The following is an 11,691-nucleotide window of genomic DNA, read 5'->3' as shown; positions in this document are numbered from 1 at the left end:
ACCCACCCTGGAGTCAGGAGGACCCGAGTTCAAATCTGACCTCAGACACTTACTAGCTGTGTGACCCTGGGCAAATCACCTACCCCAATTGCTTCAACAACAAAAAAGAGTTAGATGGGACCTCAGAGTTGATCTAATCCAACCTGTACCTGACTTTGATAAGGCTATGAGGAGCTTTAATTACTAATTTGAGAAGCCAGTTTAGTTTTGATGAAGAAGCAGATGGACTCAGGAACTGAATGATATCCTTAATGGTGATATTGTAGAAGGAAGTTCTTTCTAAGTACATATTAGGCATATTCCTAAACTGCAAATCTTCAGTGGCTCCCTATTGCCTTTAGATACAATGCAAAATCCTTAGCCTGACCTGTATGGCACTCTACAATCCAGATCTCTTGATTTTTATACTATTCCCCTGCTTGCCATTGAAGGAAAACTGGCCTGCTGGCTGTTGTGCCGTGCATGGCACTCCATCCAATCTTGTGCCTTTGTACCAGGAATACCTAGTTTCCTTCAACACTTGGCTCAAGTGACATTTTCCTAATGCAGTGTTTCCTGGTCTTGTAGCTGCTATTGTACCCCTTGTCAGAACTACCTTATTGAACATTAAGAACTTCCTGCTGGGTCCAGGGCACTGGGGCCCTGTACCCACAGCGTTCCTCACTTCTTGGCTCTGGATCTATGTACTTGGTCCAGACCAGGTTCAGTCTTAGGGGAGTTTGGTCTCTAACAAGACACTATCTTTTCTTATACTCTTCAGTTTTTTACCACCTCCCTCCCCCAGTCCAACTCCAGTGCCCTGGCACCGATTTACTTAAAGCTTATATGTCTAGAGTCTCCCTGAAAGGAGTAGAAGGTTACTCAATGTGCAATATGAATCAAGCATGGGACAGGTATTTATTTTCTACACACAAAAGAAACACTAAACACAAAACATTCAAAAAGCAGCAGTAATAACATATATACTCTCTTGGTAGGTCAATACTTAAACCTCATCTAAACATAAGGCATTTTGTGGAACTGTTGAGTAGGCATTTTAAAATTTCACCTTGGCTCTGCACTGTCCCTCTCACAGTGGATGTCTTCTAGCAAGTTGGGCCAGGGCTTGGGCTCATCCTTTCATTGGTTCTCTTCTCCAGTTGGAATAGTGGATGGGGACTCTCCCTCTTGCCACCAGTCAGTTCTGACCAAAGGGTCTAGGACCACCGAAGAGTCTCAAACTCACAAGGCCAGTCAGCCAGTCAGCCAACAAGCATTTTTTTAAAGTGATTACTATATGCCAGGCACTATGCTAAGCCCTGAGAATACAAATATAAGCAAAAAGGACAATCCTCGTCCTCAAGGAATTTATATTCTAATGGGTAAGACAACACATAAAAGGAAGCTGAAAATGAAGGAAGTGGGGGAATGGTGCTTGGCTTGTGGGATGATGGAGAAATCCAGAGGACTATATAGCCTGGTAGGAAATGAAGAGCTGACTGTTAAATGGACATTCTAGGAATAGCCCTCCAGCCTCCAATCAGAGGGAGAAGCTCTAGGGTCAAAGGGTAGTTCAGATTTGTGAGTTCCAGGGTTGAAGTGATCTTTCAGGAAAGAGAACTTTCTTCTGAAGGTGGCCTCTAAGCATGGACGCATCCATCTTGAGATTGATATTTATTTGTCTAAGATCAGAAAACACAGAGGAGCCTCTCCAGAACCGTGATTAGGTTTGCCTAGAAAGGATTCACCGCTATATACTCAAAGCTGACATTCTGAGATGGGGCAGAGGGTTGTCAAGTTGCTACTTGTTACATGGAAGGTCCGAGGAGGAAGAGCAGTAAGGCTGGAGTCACTCTCTTTTTAAAGGTCCATTGAGTCATTGATTCTCCCTGCTCAGTGGTCAATGGGTTGGGATGCTTCAGCGTCTCAAAGTCATACATGACTGGGAGAATTGGGCTTCATTATTCCCAAAGCACTGAAGTGGTGAGATAGCACCTGGGATTGGCCAGAACCAGGAAGGGCATCTTTGTGCATACACATTCAGTCCTGAGGAGCTAGGTAGTACCATGGATAGAGTACTAGACTTGGATCAGGAAGACCTGAATTCAAATCCTATTTCAGACACTTACTAGCTGTGTGAGCCTGACCTCTCAGCACCAGTTTTCTCCTCTGTGAAATGGAAATAAATCCATTCAACAAGCATTTATTAAGCATCTACTACCGTATTTCACTGCATAATCGTCGCTCCCTGTGTTTTTTTTTCAGTCCAAAAATTGGTTGATAACCTTTCATCACGTAATAGTAATCGTGGCATGGTACAATTCTGTTCGTCATGCCTCTTAAAAGGTAAATAAAGCAGTAATGTATTCACCAGTGGCATACGGATACACATTTATCTCTCCTGCGTTACAAGCTCTAAGCCTAGAATTCTCAGTGCACATGCATTGTCAGTATATTTCTGAAAGCCTACTTGCGCAGTTTGTTTAGAATGCTGCAGTACTATCGGTGTTCAGCCATAGGCACAAAAGGAGCAGGCAGGCAGGCGGAGCTGCCATTAGTGAGTCATGTGATATGGTAAGACTTGCATCTTCCTGGACTAGCTAGACTGCACAGTTTGTCTGCCAGCGATACAGTTTAATGATAAATGATTTTAAGGAGTACTGGCACAATTTTTTAAAAAGCTTCACATAATGGTCGCACCCCACTTTTTTGCAAAAAAGTTTAGCATAAATCTGTGACGATTATGTAGTGAAATACAGTATGTACCAGAGCCATAATAATAGCACCTACCTCACTGAATTGTTGTGAAGATCAAATGGGATAAAGCGTAAAGTTCTTTGCAAACCATAAAGTACCAGCTGCCATTATTAAATTCATTATGTATCTATTCTGTATATACTTCTTTTTTTTTTTTTATTCTTTGTGTGTGTGTGAGGCAATTGGGGTTAAGTGACTTACCCAGAGTCACACAGCTAGTGAGTGTTATGTGTCTGAGGCCACATTTGAACTCAGGTCCTCCTGACTTCAGGGCCGGTGCTCCACCTAGCTGTCCCTCTGTATATACTTCTAAGTTACCTCCATTAGGATGTAAGCTCCTTGAGGGCAGTTCAGGGTTTTTGTATACTTAGCACTTAACCACTACAGGTCAGAGCTGAATAGGGTAAGTATGGGACTTTCCTGCTGCCTAATGAATGAAATTAAAAAGCATTTATTGAGTACTTACTAGGGGACGGAAAAGGTGCTAAGCACTGTGGTTACAAATAAAAAAGTGAGACAGTCCTTTCCCCCATTGATCTCACCTTCTGATTGGGGCATCCAGGCCCATAGCCAGTCGTCCTGATCTGTATCTGGTCATTGGACCCAGATGGCTTTGCAGGAGAAAGTGAGGCTGGTGACTTTGCACAGCCTTCCCTCACTTAAATCCAATTCACTTGCATGTCATGGCATTGCCTTCCTGATGTCATGGTCCTCTTCGAGAACCAAGCACAAAACAACAGTACCTATGGAGGATTTAACTGCAGAGCTGATGGTAAAGCATGGATGGGGCCCCCAAAGGTCCAGATGGGACAGATCAACTTTATCCTTCTTATTTCATGGGATCAGGGTAGTGGTTAGCAAGCGTCCTGTGGTTACCTGTAAAATGAGAGGATTGGACTAGATAAGGTCCAGATATGGGAGAAAATCAGACTCTTTGAGGGCATGGGACCTATAACGGGGAGAGTGAAGCAGGTTGGGAAAAGTAAGGACCTTTGAGGTGCTGCAAGGAGGGTAGGGTGTATAGAGGAGGTGATCTTAATGCTACCTGTCCACCTAATTCCTCCCTTTCAATTCACTTCAATTCATTTCACTTTAACCAATACTTAGTAAGTGATCTCTGCGGGCAGAACATTGTGCTCAAATTGCGGGAGACACCAAGTTTAGATGAGACACGAGACCTCATGGACCTGAGAGCCTATTAGAGAAATAAGACACTAATGTAGATATTGTGTGGTATCATGTATTGTAAAATGTACTAGGAAGTTACAAAGCTACATGCAATGTGAGGTCTGAGGAGAAGGTCTTCCCCAACTAGCGGGATCAAGTAAAGCTTCCTGATAGAATCTGATCTGGGACTAATGGTTTTGTGGTATGCAATCGATTCAAATACATCAGCAATAAATGTTTTGGAAAAAGGATTCTTGTGAGAGGTGGGGGAAGGTGTCTTGGATTGTTTGTGGAGAAAGAAGCTGTAAGAAAACAGAGGAGGGAGCAGCTAGGTGGTTCAGTGGATAGAGCACCAGCCCTGGAGTAAGGAGGACGTGAGTTCAAATCCAGCCTCCGACACATAACACTCACTAGCTGTGTGACTCTGGGCAAGTCACTTAACCCCAATTGCCTCACCAAACAAAAAAAGAAAAAAAAAAGAACTTATTCACTTTCGTGGATTTTCTGATTTATTGTTCTCACTTTCTGGACTTCAGCACCCGGCCGTGTGCTAAGCACACTTCCTGGCACAGAATAAGCTTTTAATCAATGCTTATTATTTGTTGCCTTGCCTTGAGTTTGAGCTGGGTCTTGAAGGAAACCAGGAAAAATTAGAGGAGATAAGGGGAGGAATAGGAAGGGTATTCTAGGAATGGAGGACAGCCAGTGCAAAGGTGCAGAGTCAGAAGATGGGTTGCTATGTCTGAAAAATACCAAATAGGCCAGTGTACTGAATGACAGAGTGTGCAGAGAGAAGTGAAGTAAAAGAAGACAGGAAAGGTAGTAAGGGGTCAAGTTGTGAAGAGTTTTAAATGTCAAACAGAGGACTTTGGAGGTAATAGGGAGCCACTGGAATCTAATGAGTAGTTGGGTGACATGATCAAACCTGCACTTTAGGAAAACCATTTTGACAGCGGTGTGGAGGATAGACTGGAATGGGGAGAGACTTGAGGCAGGAGAGACTGATTATAAGGCTATTGGAACAGTCTAAGCAAGAGGTGATGAGGGCCTGAACTTTGGGAGGCAGCTATGTGAGTGGAGAATGGGGAGTATCTCTATGCTAGAAATAATGTGAGGTGATGAACTAAATTTGGGGGATGAGTGAGAGTGAGGAGTGGAGGGCAACACTAAGGTTGGGATGCTGGGTGAATGGGAGGGACAGTGGTGACCTTGAATGTAATAGAGAATGTTCAGAAGAGGGGAGGATTTTTGCAGAAAGATAGAGTTCTGTTTTGGACATACTGAGTTTGAGATTCCTCTTGGACATCTAGTTCTTTTTAAAATTTTATTTATTTTATTTTCTCAATTACATGTAAAATTTTTTTAAACATTAAAAAAAATTTTTAAGTTTCAAATTTTTTCCCTCCCTTCCTCCCTCCTCATTGAGAAGACAAGCAATTTGATATTGGTTATATGTGTGCACTCATGCAAAACATATTTCCTTATTAGTCACATTGCAGAAGAAAACACAGACCAAAAAAAAAAAAACCCAAGAAGAATTAAGAAGGTAAAAAAGAGTATGCTTCAATCTGCATTCAGATTCTATCAGTTGTTTCTCTGGAGTGGATAGCATTTTTCATCATAAGTCCTTTGGATCATTGTATTGCTGAGAATAATTAAGTCATCTGTGGTTGATTATTGTACAATATTGCTGTTATTGCGTACAATGTTATCCTGGTTCTGCTCATTTCAGTTTGCATCAGTTTATATGAGTTTTTTCAGGTTTTTTGAGCCCATCCTGCTTGTCATTTCTTATGGCACAGTAGTATTCCATCACGATCATATACCACAACTTGTTCAGCCACTCCCCAATTGATGGGCATCCCTTCAATTTCTAATTCTTTGCCACCACAAAAACAGCTTTTATAAATGTTTTTTGCACACATTAGTCATTTTCCTTTTTCTTTGATCTCTTTAGAATACAGATACAATATCACTACTAATGGTATCACTGGCTCAAAGGGTATGCCCTTTGGGCATAGTTTCAAATTGCTCTCCAGAATGTTTGGATCAGTTCATAAGTCTATCAATAGTGCATCAATGTCCCAATATTTCCACATCCCCTCCAACATTTATCATTTTATTATCCAATATTATCTAATCGATAGGTGTGAGGTGATACTTCAGAGTTGTTTTAATTTGCATTTCTCTGATCAATAGTAATTTAGAGCATTCATTCATATGACTATACATAGCTTTAATTTCTTCTGAAACCTGCCTGTTCATATTCTTTGTTGTTATTCACTCATTTCAGTCATGTCTGAATCTGACTCTTCACGACTCCATTTGGGAAGATACTGGAGTGGTTTGCCATTTCCTTCTCTAGCTCATCTTACAGATGAGGAAACTGAGGTAAACAGGGTTGAGTGACTTGCCCAGGGTCACACAGTTAGTCAGTGTATGAGGCCAGATTTGAACTCAGAAAGATGAGTCTTCCTCACCTTAGGCCTAGCACTCATTCCAGGGCACCACCTAGTTGCTCTCATATCCTTTGACCATTTCAGTTGGGGAATGATTCCTATTATAAATTTGACTCAGTTTTCTATAGATTTGAGAAATGAGGGCTTTATCAGAGAAACTGACTGTAAAAACAAACAAAAAACAAAAAAAAACTTTCCCCAGTTTCCTGTTTTCCTTTATTCTTGGCAACATCGGTTTTGTTTGGTCTAAACCTTAAATTAATGTAATCAAAATTATCTATTTTACATCCTGCAAAGCTCTCTATCTCTTGCTTGGTCATCAGTTCTTCCCTTATGCATGGATCTGACAGGTAAAATTTTCCATGCTCCCCTAATTTGCTTATGATATCACCCTTTCAGGACATCTAGTTCTAACAGCCAATAGATAGCCCAGAGCCCAGGAAAGAGAGAGAATAAGGCTGGAAAGTGAATTGAGAATCTTCCGCATAGAGATCATTGAACCTGGACCCAGAACAGAACCTTGGCATGGAGAATGGGAAACCAGTATAGTTTCCTTCCAATTCTGAACTCCTGAAGTAAGCATCAGGGCAGAGGATGAATAATCATAGCGAGTATTTATATAACACTTTGAGGTTTGCAAAACACCTTGCAAATGTTATCTCATTTTGCCCTCGTGTGCTGTTATCATTCCCATTTAACAAATGAGGAACAGAGGTTAAGTCGCTTGCCCAGGGTCATACTGCTAGGAAGTGTCTGAGGCTGGATTTGCACTCAGATCTTCTTGACCTCAGGTCCAGGGCTCTCTCCATTGCACCACCTAGCTGCCCCAAATGAATGGGAATATTTGCTTAAAGTTGCAGAAGGAAAGCAGGGAGGTAGGGGTGGGTGACAATGGCCTTGGGTATGCGCAGTGGGGTGTAGGTGGCAAGGAGGTGGGCTGAGAGATTTATGGGGTGGGGGCTCCAAACGAGGAGAGTTTGGGGCGGAGCAGGTGAGGGAGGGGACGTAACCGGGGCTGTAAGTAACGAGGTGAAGCCAGTAACATGGAAGCGAAGAACATGACCTCACGGGGCGTGGCCTCGAGGTTTTGGCGGAGGGGGGGGTCTCCTCGAGGTTATGGTGGCCATGATGGGGTGGGGAGGGTTATAGGACCCCCTTCCCCTTCCCCCTCTCCCTCTTTGCCTCTTGCGAAGAGGTAGGGGCCATGATGAGGGCGGGGCCTGTGAGAGGCAAAAGTTATCTGTGAGCAGAGTTTCTGAACAACTGGTTTCTTTTTTCCTTCTCCTCCTCTTCCCTCCGAAGGCGGTAACCTACAGTAAGGACCCGGATGTCCTTAATGTCCTTAATGTCCTTAATGTCCAGAAGGCGGAAGACTTAGAATTCAGGGGCCTTTTCCCTCCACTTGACTGGGAGGCGCCAGTCACGTGAGGATAAGGGCTGGCCAAACCGCAGAGCGCCCTCTGTTCCCGCAGGGGAGACGGAGGAGAGCGGGAGGGGCGGAGGAGCCACCAATCCCTGGAGCCGAGGGGCGTGGCTCAGGCGGATGGGAGACGTGCCCACGCAGGGTGGGGCGGAGCTTATCCCGAATTTGCGAAGCCCCGCCCACGTAGGTGGCCAGGAGAGGCGATGGGGCGTGGTGCGGCCGGGGCATAGGGCGGCCCGGAGCCGAGCGGGGTCCCGTGTCCGCGCGTTAGCTTGGACATGGAGGCGGGTTGGGCCTCGGTCCCTTGCTGCGTTCTCTTGGCCTGCGGGGCCCTGGCGGCCATCCTGCTGGGAGTCGCACATCGCCTGGGCCTCTTCTACCAGCTCCTGCACCAGGTGCCCGGGGCCGGGGAGGGAGGCGGCACTGCCCCCGGGCCGGAATCGGGCTTAGCTAAGCCTCGGGCCCTGTGCCCAGGAGCTCCAGGGCATTCTGGGTCTGTGGGCGCGCGTGTAACACACACACATCACTAATATCCTACAGTGCAAGCTCAGAGAGGGCCAGAGTGCTGTGTGCCTCCGGAGGGACAAGGTCACTACTGCAGGGCATGGGGACCAGGGCAGGCTTCCCGGTGGAGGGCACATTTAAAACCCTTCCTCCAGCTTCCATCCTCCTCTCCCCTCCCTCCTTCCCTCTCTTCTCCCTTCCTTCATTTGTCCACCTTCCCCATCCCCAAATCTTTCTGTGCTTGCCTCATTTTCCCCGGTCTTCTTGCCCAGGCCCTTCCTTGAACTTCACAGTTGTACTTTGCCTGCCTGGGATGGGAGTTGTGGGGGTGGTGGTAGTGAAGAGGAGAAACTCCAGGTGCTAGAGATAGTGCTGGGCCTCTGCATCTAACCACACAAGCCACCCTTTGTTCCTTACCAGCTCCACTGACTTTCCATGAGTTCTGAAGTTATCACCATGCTGTCCGATCTAAGGATCCCAAAACACTTTACACAGCTCACTGTTCTCTTGAACCTTTTGTGGTAGGGAGGGGTGGGAATGAGAACAGAAGCTGAAGTCTAGCTGAAGTGGGCACGGAAGTCTTCCTGAGTTGATGCCCGGTATTAAACTGGCTCTGTCCCAGGGCTCTGAGGGAGTTGAACAAGTTGTGAGACGCTTCAGGGTGCAGTCATGAAATGAGGCCAGCTAGTCCTCTAGGCCTTTCCTCTGACTGGGATATACTGCCTTCCAGCTGAGCAGGAGTCCAGGACATACTATAGCAATAGGGAGGAGGGAAGGATAGGTTAGGGAGATTCTATGCCATGCTTTGGAATCCTCTGCAGTTCCCCTTTGGGACAAGACCCTACTCAGAGCCCTGACCCCGTTTGCTCAGTTGTAAATGGATCCTTGTAAAAGAACTGTAACCGCTGGCGCTTGGTTCTTGCCCTAAGGTCTCCAATGTTTCAAGTGAATGAGCACACCCACCAAGCCAGGGTACTAGATGAATTGCTCCCACACTCTGCTGCCCTTCTGCCATGCCCTCCTTAGATCCTTCCTGCTCCCTTACTCCTTACCTGTCCTGTTCTAGGTGGACAAATCTAGTTCACGGCATGGTGGGGAGAGTGTGGCCACAGTGCTGAGGGCCCATGGCGTGCGATTCATATTTACGTTGGTGGGTGGACACATTTCTCCAATGCTGGTGGCGGCTGAGAAGCTAGGCATCCGGGTGGTCGATACCCGTCAGGAGGCCACGGCTGTCTTTGCTGCCGATGCTGTGGCCCGGCTCTCAGGTGGGACCTTGATTCCTATGTCCCTTCCCTAAGTAAGGGAGAGTGAAGGAGAATAGATATTACTGTGGTTACTGAGTAGGACTCTGGGGAGGTGTGGGTGTCCTTTTGAGTAGGTCTGTGCAATTGTTCCCATGGTGGGTATTGATGAGTGATTGGAGATGAATCTTCAGTGCTTATGCACATTAGAACCTCAGTGAATACTTGTTGAATAAATGAATGTTGACTTTGCTGATAAAGAGGATTTGTCTGTGACAGGGACTGTGGGTGTTGCTGCAGTGACAGCTGGGCCTGGCCTTACCAACACAGTGACTGCTGTGAAGAATGCCCAGATGGCCCAGTCACCTGTGCTGCTTTTGGGAGGGGCAGCCAGTACATTGCTGCAGGTGAGGTGGGGGCTGGCCGTCAAGCATTGGTGTTACCGTGATAAAGCCTAGTTTGCTCAAGGCTAGGTGGTGGCAAGAGGAGAAGGTATGTAGTGGGACCTATAGTGGCAATCTTTCCTTGTGTCAGGGCCGGGGGCCACTTCAGGGCATCGACCAGATGTCTCTGTTCCGGCCACTCTGCAAGTTCTGTGCCTCTGTCCGCCGGGTCCGTGACATCATCCCTACTCTTCGGGCTGCATTTGCTGCTGCCCAGTCTGGTACCCCAGGTAGGCAGGGGATGGGGTTGGGGTTGGGGGTGGCCAGTGAAAGAGGGATTATGCTGAGGGGTGGGATGTGTCAGAGGGAGAATGGGGTCTTGAGAAGGATGGAGCAGATGAGGTAGCCTCCTGTGCCCCCATTCCCAGGCCCTGTATTTGTGGAGCTCCCCATCGATGTGCTCTACCCTTACTTCTTGGTGCAGAAGGAGGTGATGCCCTCCAAAGACCCAAGGAGCCTCATGGGAAAGCTTGTCTCCTGGTGAGAACCCCCCTGCTTCTCCCTCGTCCTCTTGCTTCTTCCTTCATCCATCTTGTCCTTTTCCCCAGCCTTCCCGTTCAGTATATCAGCAGGCACTTACAAAGCCAGCTTTCCCCTGGCCTATAGGAGAGAGAAGAGGAGGAGACTTGGAGACTTGGTGCTTGTCCTCACTGAGCTAGCTCATTGTTTCATTGGGGTTCTAGACTCAGATTGATGAAACAATCAGAGAGTCAGGGCATATGTGCCGTAGGTGTTCAGAGACATCAAAATGTCCTGGAGCAGTATGAAAAGCTTTGAGGAGGAGGGAGCATTTGAGTTCAGTAAATCAATTTAACAGATGTTTATTAAGCTTCTACTGTGAGTAAGGTGGTTGGGATGTACAGAGATAAAAGTGCAAACTGGATCTTCCTTTAAGAACCTTTCATTCTGTTACTGAGTTGGCTGTGCTGTGTGGATAGACTGCTGGAGATGAGGAGGGAAGGGCCATGCAGACCCTGAGAACTACCTGCCCAAGGCCAGGGTATCTTCTATATTTGAGAAAGAGGGTGTGTAGAGGGGAGATAAGGTTATTGCTTAAAGTTGGGACCGACTGATGAGGCTTGATAGCCAGATGGGACAGTGGTTCACTTGGATAAAGCAAGTAATGGGGAGCCATTGTAAGTTCTTGAGCCAAGTACAATGCATTGGAAAGGAGAGACTGGGACAGGAGTCCTTAACCTTTTTTGTTCTTTTAGAGGCAGCTAGGTGGCGCCATAGTGCACAAGAGCACCGGGCAGGAGTCTGGAAGACCTGACTTCAAATCTGCCCTCAGATGCTTTCTAGATCTGTGATCCTGGGCAAATCACTTAACTGCTGTTTGCCTCAGTTTCCTAGCCTGTAAAATGGAGATAATAATAGCACCTACCTTCCGGGGTGTTGTGAGCCTAAAATGAGACATTTTGCAAAGTGCTTTGCAAATCTTAAAGAGATACATAAATCTTACTTATCTATCAATCCATTCATTTGTTTTATCTATTCGACTATTTATTTACTTACTCGATTACCTATTTATTTATTTGTTTGTGTTATGGGCCCCTTTGGCATTCTGGCGAAGCCTATGGACCCTTCTCAGAATAATGTTTTTAAATGTATGAAATAAAGCACATAGAATTCTAAAGGAAACTAATTATTTGGAAATACAGTTATAATACACACACACACACACACACACACACACACACACACACACACACACA

The 11,691-nt window shown here is 46.0% G+C and overlaps 1 protein-coding gene across 1 annotated transcript in view; it reads left to right on the top strand.

Annotated features, from left to right (window-relative positions):
* Positions 1-8,028: 8,028 nt before the first annotated feature.
* The window catches only part of ILVBL (ilvB acetolactate synthase like), an 11,051-nt gene continuing 7,388 nt past the window's right edge, over positions 8,029-11,691 (top strand). The window contains exons 1-5 of the mRNA XM_027850880.1: positions 8,029-8,180; positions 9,356-9,557; positions 9,813-9,940; positions 10,068-10,206; positions 10,345-10,456. Of these exons, the coding sequence (XP_027706681.1) occupies positions 8,064-8,180; positions 9,356-9,557; positions 9,813-9,940; positions 10,068-10,206; positions 10,345-10,456 (698 nt within the window). The 5' untranslated portion in view covers positions 8,029-8,063. The remainder of the gene's footprint in view (positions 8,181-9,355; positions 9,558-9,812; positions 9,941-10,067; positions 10,207-10,344; positions 10,457-11,691) is intronic.

This window comes from Vombatus ursinus, unplaced genomic scaffold (assembly GCF_900497805.2).
Source record: "Vombatus ursinus unplaced genomic scaffold, bare-nosed wombat genome assembly UNPS02009173.1, whole genome shotgun sequence".
In the NCBI taxonomy this organism is placed as follows: domain Eukaryota; kingdom Metazoa; phylum Chordata; class Mammalia; order Diprotodontia; family Vombatidae; genus Vombatus; species Vombatus ursinus.
Note: the sequence above shows the minus strand (reverse complement) of the source record. Positions and strands in the feature narration are given on the sequence as shown.